The sequence below is a fragment of the Argentina silus genome (assembly GCF_951799395.1).
Source record: "Argentina silus genome assembly, chromosome: 13".
In the NCBI taxonomy this organism is placed as follows: Eukaryota; Metazoa; Chordata; class Actinopteri; order Argentiniformes; family Argentinidae; genus Argentina; species Argentina silus.
The window spans coordinates 9,300,323-9,318,341 of record NC_139667.1 but is presented as its reverse complement, the minus strand read 5'-3'; the positions used below and the strand labels follow the sequence as shown (position 1 = coordinate 9,318,341).

The window sequence follows — 18,019 nt, the reverse complement described above, 5'->3', positions numbered from 1 at the left end:
AACAATAAATATAGGGACTGTTTCACCCCAAGGTTAACAAAATCTGTCTGTGAACTATGATAATAGGTGTTCAACTAAGTCTGTCCTTCCCTTTAGTGGCCACCACACTACTTTTGGACCTCTCTCCTGACTGCCTTGACTTTGAGCAGAGGAACTGAGCCCCCTTCTCCCAAGCTATAGTTTAACTCATTTCACACTGGGCCTCATTTTCCATCTCCCTCCTCACCTATTGCTAGGGCCAGGAGGTTTTTACTGACCATGATGAGTGTTGTCATGACTGACTGTTTTCCTGGTCATGTTACATGGTCTGGAAAAACTCCACCCCCCCTCCTCTGTTTTTGTATACCTTCTCAGATTTGCATGGTAGTGCTTGTGGAAGTTGAAACAGGAGTGCCAGACGAGATTCATTTGCCTGCAACGCATGGAAAGGAGCACCTTGGCAGGCTAAATGCTCACCTGTTCTCCAGCCACAGAGGAACAGAAGCCTTGTGAGCCCAGAGCCCCGGCATCATTATGGGTTTCCTCCAACGGTGCCTAACTAGAATCCCTTCAATCCTTCTTTTGGGGGCCCTGTACGTGGTCTATGTGTTGATCGGCGGGGTGGTGTTTTGGAAGCTGGAGGGAGGCGTGGTCCAGCAGGATATAGTCCGTATACTTCAGGCCAAGAGCGATCTCCTGAACACCTTCCCCTGTCTGAACCAGGAGGGCCTGGAGGAACTGGCTGAGGTGAGGGAGAAAGACATGGGTTAGGGTTAGGGTTAGAAACATGTGAAGCATAGAGTATGAACGAGAGGGAGAGAGTGAGCAGGTTACTGAGCAAGCGGGTTGTTTCTGAGTGAGAGAGGTTGCAGACAAATATTATGGAAAGAGAATCAGAGTAAGATGGATACTGTGTGTTGACAGGCTGATATCAGATGAGAGGATGAATGTGCTTTGTTTGGACAAAAACTTCATTCCTTGATCGCTTCCAATTTATCATGGCCTTCAGTTGTGTGGTGTAAGAAAGGCCACATGTCTCGTTAGCCCATTTCTAAGTTTTAAGAAGGATAATATTCTGAGTCTGTTAAAAATTGTCAAGACAAGGAGGAAGTCAATTTTCATTCAAATTCAAGGTGAAACCATTGACTGTAAAACATAAGGGTGAAAAACTGCACTAATTTACTTGTGTCTTCCCCTGACTTAATCAGGACTCTTTGCTGGTCTAACCTCAACTCTACAAACCTGGGGCCTCATTTGTCAAATGTGCTTAATTTTCATATTAAATGTCAGCGCTTGTTTATTTAACATAAGGAAACTATTTTTTCGACAACGTTGTGTGAATCACAGGTTATGACGGTCCATTTATAAACCACACACGTTATGCAAAATAAAAGTACATTTCACATTTTAAGGTTCATGAATCAGGAATGTGGCTTGGATTTTGATGTACACACAATTTATGATCAAATGTGTGCATCAACATTTTGTTAATGAGGCCCTGGGAGGAGCAAGGAGACACTGTCACTTGCATTATCACTTTGGTTTGAGCAAGGGTGCCCTCTACATGTGAACAAGGGTGCCCTCTACATGTGAACAAGGGTGCCCTCTACATGTGAACAAGGGTGCCCTCTACATGTGAACAAGGGTGCCCTCTACAGGTGAAGAGTGAGACACAGCACCATGGGGAATTGATGGTAACAAGACCAGAGGCAATACTGGCCCTATAACTAACCTAATTTGTCTCATTATTATCATTACAAAATGAGGGGCATCACATGCTGATAGCAGTAGTATAAATAAATTATTTGTGGCATTGAAGGGAATGCATTGTATGAATTTGTGTTGATTGATGACTGATTTCTGCATCATCAACGTGGCCTGTGAAATGTAGTTCATTAGAGCTCTTTGTCGGTTACTAACTCCTAACTTTTTCTGTTTTTCTACACTTACAGTGGCCTGTGTAAGTGATGGGAGAGTGAAGCATTTTTTCTTGTTTGGATTTGAAATCAAGCAATTACTATGAGGTTAAAGTAGAGATTATATTGGGGAGATCCTTTTCCATCCTTATCACTCTGGTACATGATAATATTCATCTTATCTGTCTACAAGAACTTTTTCCAGATCTCTGCAGGCTTTTTAGGTACTTTTTAGCAAAATTGTAAGTGACCATCCTTTTTGAGGATAACTAGTGGTTTGCGCCTTGCAGTGAAGCCTCTGTAGTTCAGCTGGTGATGTATTCTGTGGATGGTAGTCTCTGGCACATTCATGCCTATCTCCTGGAGAGTGTTCCTGATCAGTAGGACAGTTGTTTTGAGGGTTTTCTTAATTATGGTGAGCATTCTTCGGTCATTCACTGTAGAACCTTGGCCTACCAGCCCGTTTGCAATTGCTGAAATCACCAGTGCTTTTTCTTCTTTTTAATGATGTCCAAACTGTTGATTTTGGCAAGCTTAAGGTTTTGGCTATATTTCTGCTAGTTTTGGTCCTCATATTGACAGACACCAAAGGCAAACGCAAAGCCTAGAATCAATAACAGGAGAATAGTTTCATAAAACAATTTTTTTGTTTTTTTGTTTTTTTTTAAACAAAAGCTTATAACAATAGCAACATTGATGTAAGATTGGGTTCCATCTTATAACTAAGTAATACAGGGCGGTGCATCAGCCTTACGTATATAACCCTATGTGCTGATATAACTGAGACAGTGGGTTCAAGCTGAGATTGAGAAGTGATGTGTACTTTTAGGGGTAAGTGTCATATTTGGGATGCACCCTTTGAAGACTTTTATGTAACGGGCTGTGTCAATATTTCCATCCTGACACAGGTCCGAGACATACCTACTGTACATCTACTTGACAACTGTGGTCCATTGACCTACATACCAGGAATGGGATCAAATGATCATAAATAGATGAGGCACTGAGTACAGTCTGGCCGCTAAGCAAGCTGACTGTTACATAACAATGAGTTATGGTGGAGAGACCCAAAGTAGTGGCCTTGAAAGTTGTCCACCAGGTTGCAGCTTAGACGAGAAAAATAACACACACACATCTAGTAGAATTGGGAATGTGCTGGAGTTCTAGTTTAACAGAGGGGAACATGTTTACATCCGAGTTTTACATTTCAGCCCGGACCTGACAGGACCCGATGGGCCGGGCCAGGCCTGATTTTCTCACAATTGATTCGAGTTTGCCGCAACAGAGCTGTGTTTAATCTGTTTTAATATAATCTTGCGTGGCTGTGTGATAATTCATAGCCGCTTACTGTTCTCTCTCCCTCTACTCCAGTCATAGATACACAGCAGCAGCACCTGTTCAATTAAATGTTTTTGTCATTGTTATTTTTGTTATTTTCGTTGTGCAGAAATAATGCTTTTTTACGTTCTTTCCCTGTTTCTGTCAGTCCTAATTACTGAATTAGTATTAAAGGCTGTGAAAAGAAATGTCCAATTCACTAATGTGCCTCTGCTCTGTCATACTCTTTTCGCCTGCACCTCACCAAGAGTATCAGATCAACTGAAAGCATGCTGCGTGAAGCCTTCTCTTATGGAGCGCTATTGGCATCAACACTTGCAAATACACAAAACTGGTGACAACAGATCTGGCTCATTTCTGGAAATATACAGTATAAGGTATTCTATAAAGGCAGTTAATACAGTTGTTGATAGTAACTAAGGCGAGTTTTCAAGCAGTCTCCCTCTCCACTCTTCTCAGCAAGTGGCTTTCTCCTCTCCTTACTCAACAATAAAACTTGCGTGTAAACAGGGCTTGTTGGGTGAAAAATTCCAGACTCGATTTAATTTAACGAATTAATGAATGCTGGTGTGGTCCATGTGTGGGGTTTCAGGTGGTCCAGGATGCCTCCAAGGCCGGTTTGAGTCTGAAAGGAAACTACACCATGGACGGCTTCTGGAAGTTCACCAGCTCTGCTGTGTTCGCTGCCACTGTGGTCACCACCATAGGTGAGGCTAGAGCGAGCAGTGTCTTTTAATGCAGTATTCACTGATCACTTGAATCAGGTGTTCCACAAGCGGTGGAAAATAACAAATATGTAGAATCATGGCTGGAGGTTACATCCATGTCCCCTACCTTTGCAATTAATCATTTGTGTGTCCCATTTGTTTTCACCAAAACAAGTCCCAATTGTATTTATGACTTCATTTTTTAGAACATATACTGGTAAAAGTCGTTGTTTGTCGACTCAAAAGTGCAATAATGACACATCTAAACCATCCTTTCATTGTAATATGTAAACATTTTTACTTGTGTTCCAGGGTATGGGAACATGAGTCCCAGTACGATGGCAGGTCAGATCTTCTGCGTGTTCTTTGCTCTGTTTGGGATCCCTCTCAACGTGGTGGTCTTAAACAGGGTGGGCAAGTATATGCTGGCCATAGAGAGGAACGCCTGCGACTTCATCCAGGGGAAGACCAAACGCAGGGTGAGGGTTCTACTTACAGCACACAGTCTGATAGAGAGGCAGATAGCACAGTTGCTAGGTGTGCAACACAGTGCAAGTGTGTTGTCTGGAGAAAACAGTATGTTACCAAAATGTGGATGTTAATCATTTTTGTAGGTCACATGTATTTCATATTCTTAGCCAATCAAAAATAAGTAAGAACTCAAACAATTATAGTCTCAAATTTCAGCATTTGTATTTTTCTTTTCTTTTCATAACAAATTTATTTTATTTTCTGTGAAAGAGAGGGGAGGTACTGTATGTGAAGGTTGACAGAAGGAATAGGCAGCCTGGGGATTTGATCCCCCACCCATAGGGACAATGTGTGGACTGTAGATGGCAGCATGACATGAGTTAGAGAGTTAAGAGAGATAGTTTCCAACATGTTTCTTACACCAATCCTTTCCTTTGAAGTCGGGGGAGAAGGAATGAGTGCACAATTCGGATAGAAGGGAAATGAATCAGACCGCTCTCTGTTTGTCTGTCACTCTGGTTGCATCCCAGTAGTCTTTTCTCTATTCCTCATCCTCTCTCCTTGCAACCTTCTCAAAAAGCATTGGAGGAGAATATCTAAGGGGAGGAACCTTGGACCTTCACCTCCAATGCCTCCAATGATGAGGAAGCTAGGAAAGGGGATGCAAGGAATAGAGGAAAGATTATTGGGATACACCATATGACTTCCCTTCTTTTGTTTAGCGGTGCACCAGGTTCATGATCCACCTGGTGTCCTACCTCTCTGGGTCAGCTCTGTTCTTTGTGATGCCCATGCTGGTGTTCATGCAGCACGAGGGCTGGAGCTACGCCCAGGCCATCTACTACTGTTTCATCACGCTGAGCACCATCGGCTTTGGAGACTATGTGGCAGGTAGAGTATGAATCACACCTGCGTCAAATACATTACAATATAATGCACCAACTAAAGGACATTCAAGTAATGAACCTGGGGAGAGCACCATGTTTCTCCACTAAAAAGTAGTCTCTGTATGTCCATTTAGACAGCAACCCAGACCGAGTTTACCAAAGTAGTCTCTGAATCTCCATTCAGACAGCAACCCAGACCGGTTTTACCCAGATTGGTACAGCGTCCTCATGGCATCATGGATCTTCTTCGGCCTGGCATGGCTGGCACTGGTCATCAACCACACCATCGACATCCTGGAGCGGCTCAACGCCCACCTCAAAGGCTGGTGGACCTCCGCAGATGGTGGGCAGGAGGAAGAACTTCACAACCCAGGTCTGGAGAAGGAGGAGGTCAAGGAGCCCGCAGTGAATGAGTAAAAAAAAAAAGAAAAAAGAGTGAGATAGAGAAAGACAACTGAGCTGGAGATTTCATCTGATTTCACTGTTAGTGATCCATTTAACTTTCATAGTCCTTAGTGACCTACAACTGTAATGCAATGTAATGTAAAAACAACTGTAATGCAGAAATGTGTCGTTTTTTAAAGCTATTTTCCCATTTCCAAATTAGAACATTACAGCAAATTAACACCATGTCCTTTCAGTTAAGTAAGCCCTGTACCAACTCTGTGTCATTACAACAGACTGTGAACAAATGAATATCAGCCCTATCTGGGACCAACGTTGATCCCCTATTCTTATCAAAGTTATTTACCTGGTCAAAGGAGGGCTTTCCGATTAAAGTCCATGGAAGAAAATTGGATTAATGCTTATTTTGGACCACCAAAGGTCCAAAGTGTGGGTCCTCAATGGAATCAACTGGTGGGTCAACTTGACTTTTTGGCTTCTGCTCTTTTGCTACTTTTTGTCACAATATTACACTTAAAGCGATGCTCCACTACATTTACATCTTATAGTTATTTTGCATTAGGATTAGATTTTTAGGTGCATATATCTATTATATATTATATATTATTTAGTTTTTTTATATACAGCCTTTAGTCAGCTTGTTTTGCCCATTGAAGCCCATTCATTCCGCAACAGTATCTAAAACAGACTCCAAACACTCAAATCAAGGATATATTATGACATTGCTTCTGAATAATTTTTTTCTGTATTATTTTTTCAATAAGTAATTTATAAACCCACTTTGAATTGATTTGATTACTTTGATTACTTTATTGAAAGAAGTTTCAATCCAACAGGCAAGTTTTCTGTTTCTCTGTTGCAGGCTCCACTTGTTTTCACACCACAACTCTCTGACTGCCGAGCCAATAGGAAGGGACCTCTGACTTTCAGTAGAACGCTTTCCTTAAATCATAACTGCTGCACCAGAGACAGCTACTTGCACATTAGTCAGAAAATAAGTATAATGCATTTAGTATGTTTCAGAAAGAACAGAGTATTTTATTTAGAAACTAAAAAAGACACATTTTGGATTTGAGTGACTTTTTTAAAGTGTAATTGTGAGAATCTAAATATATGAACAATGCACGTGAAAACTGTCTGTGGTAGGGTGCCATATGGAAAACTAGTGCTAGAGAAGTATAACGTGAATATAGTGGAACATCACTTTAACCTCCTGACCACAGGAGTCTACCAGTTGAACAGGGGCTTTGAATTGGATGAGATGCAAATTGCTTTTTATATCATGCTATTTAAAAATGGTTATACTGTAGCAAAATTACAGTACATGACGGTAGCTTCTCAGAAATATTTGTCATTATTTTATTAAGTTTTTCTTTACTTTTACAATAGGCAACAGAAACAGTATACTATTGGAAACCTTTCGATAACAGCCTTTATATCTTTGCTCAATATGGAATATCGAGCAAATACTATGAATTTTATGTTCAAGTGCTTGCATGTCAATTTCATTGTGCTTATCGTACATATTGATATTGATGTTAAGCTAGTGGTACATAGCCCAGGATTGACCCAGGTCTGACAATAACATATATGATATTCGTGATTGACTTAATTTCTATTTCATATAGTATTTATTTGTAATTTCTTTCTGCCATTTATCCATGTCAAATTCAGGTGAAAGGGTATAGCCACTAGATGGTGCCAATAGATATTCAATGTATGTACAGTGCATTCAGAAAGTATTCAGACCCCTTCACACAGCCTAATTCTAAAATGGATTCAACTAAAAAATGTTCTCATCAATCTACACACAATACCCCATAATGAGCGAAAACAGGTTTTTAGAAATGTTTGTTAATTTATTAAAAATAAAAAACTGAAATATCGCCTTTACATAAGTATTCAGACCCTTTGCTATGACACTTGAAATTGAGCTCAGGTGCATCCTGTTTCCATTGATCATCTGTGAGATGTTTCTATGGCTTGATTGGAGTCCACCTGTGGTAAATTCAATTGATTGGACATGATTTGGTACGGCACACACCTGTCTATATAAGGTCAAAAAACCAGGCCATGAGGTCAAAGGAATTGTCTGTAGACCTCCGAGACAGGATTGTGTCGAGACACAGATCTGGGGAAGGGTACAAAAAAAATTCTGCTGTATTGAAGGACCCCAAGAACACAGTAGCCTCCATCATTCTTAAATGGAAGAAGTTTGGAACCACCAAGACTCTTCCTAGAGACTGAGCAATATGGGGAGAAGGGCCATCGTCAGGGAGGTGACCACGAACCCAATGGTCACTCTGACAGAGCTCCAGAGTTCCTCTGTGGAGATAGGAGAACCTTCTAGAAGGATAACCATGTCTGCAGCACTCCACCAATCAGGCCTTTATGGTAGAGTGGCCAAACAGAAGCCACTCCTCACTAAAAAACACATGACAGCCCGCTTGGAGTTTGCCAAAAGGCACCTAAAGGGCTCTCAGACCATAAGAAACAAGATTCTCTGGTCTGATGAAACCAAGATTGAACTTGCCAAGCGTCATGTCTGGAGAAACTAGGCACCGCTCATCACCTGGCCAATACCATCCCTATGGTGAAGCATGGTGGTGGCAGCATCAAGCTGTGGGCATGTTTCTCAGCGGCAGGGACTGGGAGACTAGTCAGGATAGAGGGAAAGATGAACGGAGTAAAGTACAGAAAGTCCAGAGCACTCAGGACCTCAGACTGGGGCGAAGTTTCACCTTCCAACAGGACAACGACCCTAAGCACACAGCTAAGACAATGCAGGAGTGGCTTCGAGACAAGTCTCTGAATGTCCTTGAGTGGCCCAGAATGGGAGAAACTCCCCAAATACAGGTGTGCCAAGCTTGTAGTGTAGTGTCATACCCAAGAAGACTTGAGGCTGTAATCGCTGCCAAAGGTGCGTCATCAATGTACTGAGTAAAGGGTCTGAATACTTATGTAAATGTGATATTTTATTTTTAATAAATTAATTTCTAAAAACCTGTTTTCGCTTTGTCATTATTTGCTATTGTGTGTAGATTGATGAGGGAAAAAATGAATTCAATCCATTTTAGAATAAGGCTGTAACATAACATAATGCGGAAAAAGTGAAGAGGTCTGAATACTTTCCGAATGCACTGTATACGTATATTCAGTGATACAGTGCCCTCCATAAGTATTGGAAACAGGAAGCATTTTGTTTCCATTCATTTCTTTTAGCTCTATACTCCAGCAGTTTGGATTTGAAATCAAACAATTAATATGAGGTCAAAGTAAAGATTATCAGCTTTAATTCAATGTTGTTTCTTTTTACAAGTACAACATTTTTTAAAGAGAGAGAGAAAGAAAGAAAGAAAGAAAGAAAGAAAGAAAGAAAGAGGGATGTGTGAGTTGTATAACAAACTAAATACCTGTTTGGCCACGGTTCAATGAGGACTCACCATGTGTGAGAAAACGAGTGCCTCTCATATGCTGCGGTTACTCTAGGTTACTGTAAACCTGATGGCTTGTGATTAGACCTGCATATCATCCTGATGGGGACGTGATTCGATATTCAGCATGCTTTAAACAACAAAAGACTTTATGGTGGGACATGTGAGGCATGATGACCTCTTTCTAACACTGTGCATCACCAGGTCTTTCTAAAACTGTGCCTCAGTAAGGTTGCAGTACATTTTGCAAGGTTGCAATACAGTTTAACGACCACTAACCAACCCTGTGGCCAATTTTAAATAATGAATAATACAAAATAAATACATAATTTACTAAATGGATCCCAAGATGAGTAGCAGTGTGCTTGAAAGATGCTGAGTGAGTGTGGTGTGTGTGCATGTGTTCCTGTGGTGAGGCACTGTAGGATGAGTGTGTTTGTTTGTACTGAGATGGATTTACCTCAGTGTGTGTGTGTTTGTACGTGTACCTGTGTGTGTGTGTGTGTGTGTGTGTGTGTGTGTGTGTGTGTGTGTGTGTGTGTGTGTGTGTGTGTGTGTGTGTGTGTGTGCGTGTGCGCGCGTGTGTGTGTGTATATATATCCATCTGCCACTAAGTGTCAGCATATGCAAACCACACCAAATTTATTTCCATCTGGAGACTTTGCACAAGCCGAGGATGTGACGAATGGAATTTTCCATGTGAAATGAGTGCAGATTCCTTGGGTGAATACAGATCTTCCTTTCAACCTAAACTCTTGTGTCCCACACAAGTGCTCACAGCAGTTATGAAAAAAACACACACACAGGGTTTGTATGACCTGACCATCCTCTGTACATGGATGCAAACATGCATAGGCCTACAACATACACCTATATGTGAGTTCATGTATGAAATACACACTTGTGATATCTGACCTGTTGAAAACATGGAAACAGGCAAGAAACGAGTCACCAACTGTCTATAAAGTTCAAGTTCAATTTGATTAGGATACATGGCAGTTTACATTAAAAACTGAGTATTTACACATAAGATGAAAATAAAGCGACAGTTTGTCCCAGCAAGGCATCCTTCTGCCCTACCTTTAGGAGTCAGATCGAAGGCACCATGCCTTCACTATTTTCTCTCCCTGTTGCTTTCTTTTTCTCTTGTTAATTTTTTGCAGAGACTGTCTTACTGTCGGGAGTATGCAGAGTACCCATCCCACTCATTGGATCTGCACCCAGAGGGCCTAACCAATAAGATAACCCTTCTTGCCCATACATACCAGGAATTCTTTAGAGACACTGAGGAAATGTGTATTGAAATTGAAAATTGTGTTGAAATTTGTATCGTTTATTGAGTGCCTTTCACTTTTTTTTATGGTTGCCGTGTCTACGGTTATGTAATATGTAATAACATATACCAAGATGGAACAAGTTGTTGCTAAATAGGTAAAGTGAGTTTCATGTGACTTCAGTCACATCAAGCTAATTTTGCAATACAAATTATACTGTGTCGTCTATGACTAATAGGGGGAAATTGATTGGATAATTACTCAATTGGGAACAAGCATGTGGGCCACCTGTCAAGTCTATACAAATAACTTTGTAAAGAAGTGAATTACAGTAGGTGTACAGTAGTACAGACTATGGGGCTATACCTATAACTAGTCAATTATCTATTTTAAGAACCAATAGTTTTGGTGTTTTGTTAATTTGTGTCTTGTCTTGGAGTAAGTTTCTCACTTGCTCTGTTTTCCTTTGTATCATACTTTAATGTTCTTTATTCATTGTGCAATAAATTAAATAATTTTACATCCACTTGTTTTACACTGATTTTAAACCCCAGACTAATTTGACAGAGCAATCACTGTTAACTGCCTACTTGTTTATTATTGGCTTACCACCACCATAGGTCTCCCATACATCTGGTTCTAGTCCCCACTAGTATTAAGCAACCATATTTCCTTAGAAGGTGGACTAGGATTTATCCAAATACCCTAACATAGTCCCCATTCCTTAGCACCTATACAGTGGAGAGGTACAGTGGATTCAAGGAGAGAGAGGGAGAGAGAGAGAGAGAGAGAGAGAGAGAGAGAGAGAGAGAGAGAGAGATAAACAGAAAGAGATAAACAGATGGATGGATGGATGGGGACAGCTGCATAGCCCACACTTCTGCAGGGCATATGGCTGAGCAGGGAAGAAGACAAACATTGGGTCTACATGAGCAAACAGGGAGAAATGGGACATTTCTCTCCACTTGCGTCATCCTGGCCTTTTTCTCTCCTTCTTTCTTGCTCCACCTCAGAGAACTAAACACAGAAGCAGAATTTTTAGCAGAGTTTGGTAACAGGTAATCAATCAGAATGCAGGCATATAATCCATCAGGGAGATGGCAATAGAGAACATCAGGAAAATAAGTGAAGATCAAAAACCAGGAAAACAAAAACACTAGCAAAGATTGCTGGTAAGCTTGACACAAGGGACAAAGACAAACTGGCACAGAGACAGGGAAACACATAGACTAAATACTTAGGGAAGGATGATGAGGAACAGGTGAAGCCAGGGCAGGGTAGACAATCACACAGGCAGGAAACACACAAGGGCAGGTGGTGAAGTGTCTGAAACAAGAGACAAGGTAAGGAACACAAAAATAAACAGGAAACAATGAATGAATAACATGAAACAAAGACAAACATAAACTAAGAAACCAACAGCTCCTTGTTACCCACGTCATAATTTCTCTCGGCAGGAGAGAGTTTCGGGGATAGGAAGGCACAGGGATGAAGCTTGTTGTCCTCTGGAGACCGCTGGGAGAGGACAACCCCGACACCCACGTCCAAGGCATCCACCTCCACAACGAACTGCGTGTTTTTTTGCTAAACAGGAAAGCCTTGAGATAGGGCGGTAATTATTTAATTCGCTAAGATCACCCCCTTCATGCAGAAAGAGTATGTTTGCTAACCTTCCATATTTATTTTTATTTATCCTTTATTCACTCAGGGAAGTCCCTTTGAAACCAAAGGGACTTCCCTGAGTGAATAATTACCTTGAGATGATCAGGACTTTTTCAAGGGTGCCCTGATTACAAAATATGTACACATCACTATTATTTACATCAAGGACACAATTTACACAGGCAATACAATTTATTTTTTTACAGACAACAACAATCAATTATAACAAGAGCACCCCTCCACAGAGGAATCCGTAATCAAGTTCCTAAAATGGCCCAATGATACTAAGGCAGCAACTCTTAGTGTATCTTGCAGGTCATTCCATGCCCAAGGAGCACAATGTCTAAAGGCAGTTCTACCCAGCTCAGAGGAGACACGTGGGACCTTGGGGACAAACCAATCTTGAGACCGCGGCTGATAAGTGGTCCAGGTGATAAGTGATGTAAGATTTTATGGGAGTTTATGGAGAATTCCTTTATATACTGTACACACAAGAGCCAGTGTTGGGTCCTTCTAGCGGTTAGGGACGGCCATCCCACTGCCTGATATAAAAGACAGTGGCTGTTATAATCATCCAATGCAACATCAGAGTTGAGGCGGATAACCATGACTCAGTGATAACAAAAATGTCTTGGTTGGTCTGAAGAAACTACATGTTTACATAATCCATTTTAGCGATCAAACTTCTGGCATTTATATGCAGCAGTCCAAGCCCTTGCTTGTGAGATTTTAGTTCAAGCGCTGTCTCCAAAATAGATGGCCTACAGCGTCTAAAGGTAACCTGTTTGATAAGATGAGGCTGAACTGGAGCGGCACGAGTACAACATTGTTTATGTTCACACCACTCAGCCTATGCCCCTTGCGGTGTGGTGGGAGAAAAGTATGAATTACCAGTATGAATTACCAGTATGAATTACCTTGAGATGATCAGGACTTCAACTGGGAACTTCTGTCCATCAATGTTTCAAGAATTCCTTTATGTTGGCTGTCAACACGCTGCACCATGTCTATTTAGATATATTCGGTCCTGTACATAGTCTTGCAATAGTGCATTCTCTTCCAAAAACATATACAATTATCCACATAGTCCACTTCACCCGCCATACAGTACTTTCTACAGCCAGCAACTTCCCCAACATTCCATAATTAATATAGTCTACATAGATAGATTTAAACAATTAAAACACTATTGCAAAAAAAACCCTAACCCTAACCCTAACCCATTTAGCAGACACCTTTATCCAAAGCGACTTACAACAAATACATTTGTTTAAGTACGTGAATCATCTATCCATCAGTCATTATAAGAAAAAGTAATCAATGCTCGGACCAGGGGCCATTGGCAGTCATAATGCTAGAAGAAGAAAAAATAGAAAAATCTATCTAGATTTGAACTTGATGATTTCTGTTGGCCAATAGAGGGGAGTGATTTTGAAGCAGAGGCTGTGATCCAAGTGCGTAAAGCCTGGAACGCCTATTTGACAAGATACACACCTTTTCAGAATGGGAATACCAAAACTTGGAAAGTGTGGAGCAAAAAGTGCAAGAATGAGCACAAGGAAATCAGAAAAGACCCCATAGTTGTGAGTGCAAACCTCTCTTTTTATGAACTGTTATGTCACCACCATATCTTACAAGAGTTGAGGTGGCATTGATAAGAAAGACTAGTCAAAGATTTAAGCTGTTTCTTGCCCTTTGGCTGTGTGTCATGTGTGCACACGTGAGAGAGAGTGCACACATGAGAGAGAGTATCAAATAGAGAGCTTCAATCCAAAATGCTATGAACTATTTACTGCACACAAGGTTGTGTTATTGTTGTCAGTCAGACAGCTGATGCATTATACAGGTAAATCATCTATGGGAGAGAAACATGTTTTTCTGGATACAGTGGCTCGGGTGATTGGCCAAAGGGCTCCTCCTGCCTTTTGGAGGACGTCCATAAAACGCCCCTCGGTGACATTCACAGCTCACCCTCTCAGTTGTAACACAGGGTCACATGACACATGATGCAATACACTCTCTTCAATGTTAATACCGTCCTTTGCTGGGTCAATGAACCTAATACATTTACATGAATACACAAAGCTCTGGTGTGAAAGACATGTCACTGGCCTCTCATAAACGTGTGTATATGGTGCAGTATACTGTGGGTGTCTAGGTGATGTAAGAAAGCATATTGCCATCTATGTTATTGTAATTATGCAATATAGGACAGAGAAAAAGGGAAGAAAATGAATGAACCTTCACGTCTTACACAAGTGTAAAGCATTACTATAGTATGTTAAGTAGAAACTCAATAATCCACAGCAAACCACATGAGGAGTCCACTGATCTATTCTGGTAGAGTATATAGATAATTGGTCATGACATGTGCTTGAGCTACATAGCTTGTAGAGGTAAGCACTTCTGAAATTGGTGATCTGACTGTTTCCAAGATGAGAGCATTGATTGCACTCTTTAAATTAAATTAATATTCAATTTACTTTGGTTTTATTTCAATATACAGCATATAAAAACATTGTTCTTTTGGTTACACAACTCAAAATGTGCATTATCAAGTGCCATAATGTTTCTGTCTTACCCTGGAAAACAAATTAAATAGGTCCCAGAGCATTTCACTTATATGGCCATACAGTACAGTTTTTAGGCACAATATCAAAGTCAAAAGGTGATATCCCTTGAGGACAGGTTGAAGAACTGAGTGCAGCATATGATCTTCTTCAATTTGTTGGGAAAAGGGCTGACTCACTCCATTTCTGTCTTCTTGAACAGTAAGTGCCTATAATAACTCAAGATAAATATAGTTGTCAATTACATATCTGCCCTCAAGCTTGTAAAAAAAACTCGTGACCGTTGCCCTATGGGAGTCCATAAAAAGTTCAGATGGCGTACTTGTAACTGACCATGAAGTCCTTGTAACAATCAAACCATTTAGCTCTGTTGACTTTTCATTGGGAATATAAATGTTTCCTCAGATCCAGCATTGCAAAATTGGCATCAGGACTTAATTTTCACAGCAGCATCTGAAAGCATAGTGTGGAAAAGCCTGCAATGATTGAATATCAGTCAATGAAAGGACTGGGCTTTGGACTATCGATGAGTGTGTGTGGGAATGTGTTCTGTTTATGAGCGTATTTAGAAATTGGGTAAGTGGTTTGTTTCAGGAACTGTTGATCTGTCAAATAAAGTCAATGATGAACCAAGCGGGAAGAGACAGCAAGGCAACAAGCGTAAAAACCAATAAAATGACTTTGCTCATCCTGAAGTACTTCCTTGTTACAGTAGCCAAAACAAAGGCATGTCTATACAGCATACTTTAACTAGCAACACAAACAGCCTCTGTTGTATATCACAATTCAAATCCTACTGGCTTTCATGACTGTATTTCCTCCCTTAGCAAAGCCTAAGAGTGCAAATAGTCCTTAAGCCATTTTGTCACAACTTTGGAAGTATGCTTGGGGTCATTGTCCATTTGGAAGACCCATTTGCGACCAAGCATTAACTTCCTAGCTGATATCTTGAGATGTTGCCCCACAGTATGATGCTGCCACCCCCGTGCTTCACGGTTGGGATGGTGCGCTTGCAAGCCTCCCCCTTTTTCCTCCAAACATAACAGTGGGCATTATGGGCAAACAGTTCAATTTTTGTTTCATCAGACCAGAGGACATTTCTCCAAAAAGTAAAATCTTTGTCCCCATGTGCAGTAGCAAACCGTAGTCTGGCTTTTTTATGGCAGTTTTGGAGCAGTGGCTTCTTCCTTGGTGAGTGGCCTTTCAGGTTGTGTCGATATAGGACTTGTTTTACTGTGGATATAGATACATTTGGGCCTGTTTCCCACAGCATCTTCACAAGGTCCTTTGCTGTTTTTCTGGGATTGATTTGCACCTTTCGCACCAAAGTACATTCATCTCTAGGAGACAGAACGTGTCTCCTTCCTGAGCGGTATGACGGCTGCGTGGTCCCATGGTGTTTATACTTGCGTACTATTGTTGGTACAGATGAACGTGTTACCTTCAGGCGTTTGGAAATTGCACCCAATGATGAACCAGACTTGTGGAGGTCCAAAATCTTTTTCCTGAGGCTGATTTCTTTTGATTTTCCCATGATGTCAAGCAAAGAGGCACTGAGTTTGAAGGTAGACCTTAAAATACATCCACAGGTACACCTCCAATTGACTCAAATGATGTCAATTAGCCTATCAGAAGCTTCTAAAGCCATGACATCATTTTCTGGAATTTTCTAAGCTGTTTAAAGGCACAGTCAACTTAGTGTATGTAAACTTCTGACCCACTGGAATTGTGATATAGTGAATTATAAGTGAAATAATCTGTCTGTAAACAATTGTTGGAAAAATTACTTGGGTCATGCACAACCCACTTGACAAAACTATAGTTTGTTAACATGAAATCTGTGGAGTGGTTAAAATAGTTTTAATGACTTGTGTGAAGTGTATGTAAACTTCCGACTTCAACTGTATTTGGGGATCTTAACTGCTTTTACCTGGGACATGCTCAGTAACAGGAAAAAAACATATACAAACTTAAGAAACTACCTGAGGTCCTAAACTGTGAACACTATCTACACATATATAGTACCCTGCATAATTGTTGGGACAGTGAAGCATTTGTTTGAAATCAAACAATTACTATGAGGTTAAAATATAGATTGTCAGCTTTTATTTTAGGGTATTTCTGTACATATTGGTTTCACCATTTAGAAACACTTTTTATACATAGTCCTCCTATTTCATAGCACTGGGACACATGGCTTGACAGGTGTTTCTTGTTAGTCAGGTGTGTTACATCACATCATTTGTCTCTAAGAGAGCTGTCAATGTCTAGTCTTGATTCTAGACTTTCACTTTGGAGGCTGCTATTGGTGTCTATCAACATGAGGACCAATGAGGTTTCAATGAAAGTGTTGAAAGCATTTTTGCCACATAGTTACCTAACTACTAGGTAGATACCAGTGGAACAGTACCATAAAGTAAAGTACTAAAAACAGGTGTATTTCAGCATTATCGCCTTCATCGCAGGGTAATGACACATTAATTTTATTTTAATCTTCTCCTGGACCTTCTCCATGACTGATGATAATGGCAAATTTGGAACAACAGCTTACTCATGGATCTTGAGGGAAATCATATATTCATGCCGTAATAACATGACTTGAGACATGTCTGGTGAACTTTCTTAGCTGTGAAGATACATAGTTGTGTCTGCTTGAGCTTGCCTGGCACAATGGAACCAATGGAATAGTCCCAAAAGTGCAAACGCTGCCCATTCCAGGCAGGCTCAAGCAAAAGCTCTGCATACCTCCAACACAGCTCAAATCTCTGTTGCTTCATTTAATTGACACTAACCCAGGTTTCCCTCATTGTTTAAACCAGTACACGGTTTGCATGGGAGGAGGATTATGTGCCTAACAATGGACAAAGAGATCAAGGGCTCCAACATTGAATTACCAATGTTGCATACATTGATCACCTCCACTCTCTATGCCAATTACTCAATTAAATCATGGAACTGTGCATGTCTTTGATGGGTATAAAATGAAATAGGAGAAACCTTAAACATTATATATTGTAGATTATAGGAATATATCAATACCCACCTATACCTATGATATGTGAAATCTACTCATCTCATCTGGTTTAGAAGAGTTTGACTGTGGAAGATCAAAACTAGATATCTAGAGACCATCTGAAGAAATCTCATTTGGTTTTGATGAGTCGGTCAGTGTGGCCAGTAAAAAAGATCTGAGCCAATCAGCTTGGTCTAGAAGTCATCAGACAGGCTATCTGTGTCCCAGACTAAGACATTAACAAATGACTGGACTGACGCAACAAAATCTATACCTATTTATTTCCGAACAAATTGGGCAAAAACACAAACTGCTGTGTGGCTGGTAAGCTGGGTAGCTGAGTGTGCTTGTAATTAATCATTT

General features: G+C 40.6%; 1 protein-coding gene across 1 annotated transcript; it reads left to right on the top strand.

Annotated features, from left to right (window-relative positions):
• Nucleotides 1-513: 513 nt before the first annotated feature.
• LOC310814225 (potassium channel subfamily K member 17-like) lies at nt 514-5,715 on the top strand (the record flags this gene model as incomplete). Its single annotated transcript, XM_083683524.1, has 5 exons — nt 514-726; nt 3,826-3,940; nt 4,253-4,419; nt 5,134-5,302; nt 5,483-5,715. 5 exons carry the CDS (start codon nt 514-516, stop codon nt 5,713-5,715), a joined length of 897 nt encoding a protein of 298 aa, XP_083539650.1.
• Between the last annotated feature and the right edge of the window lie 12,304 nt (nt 5,716-18,019).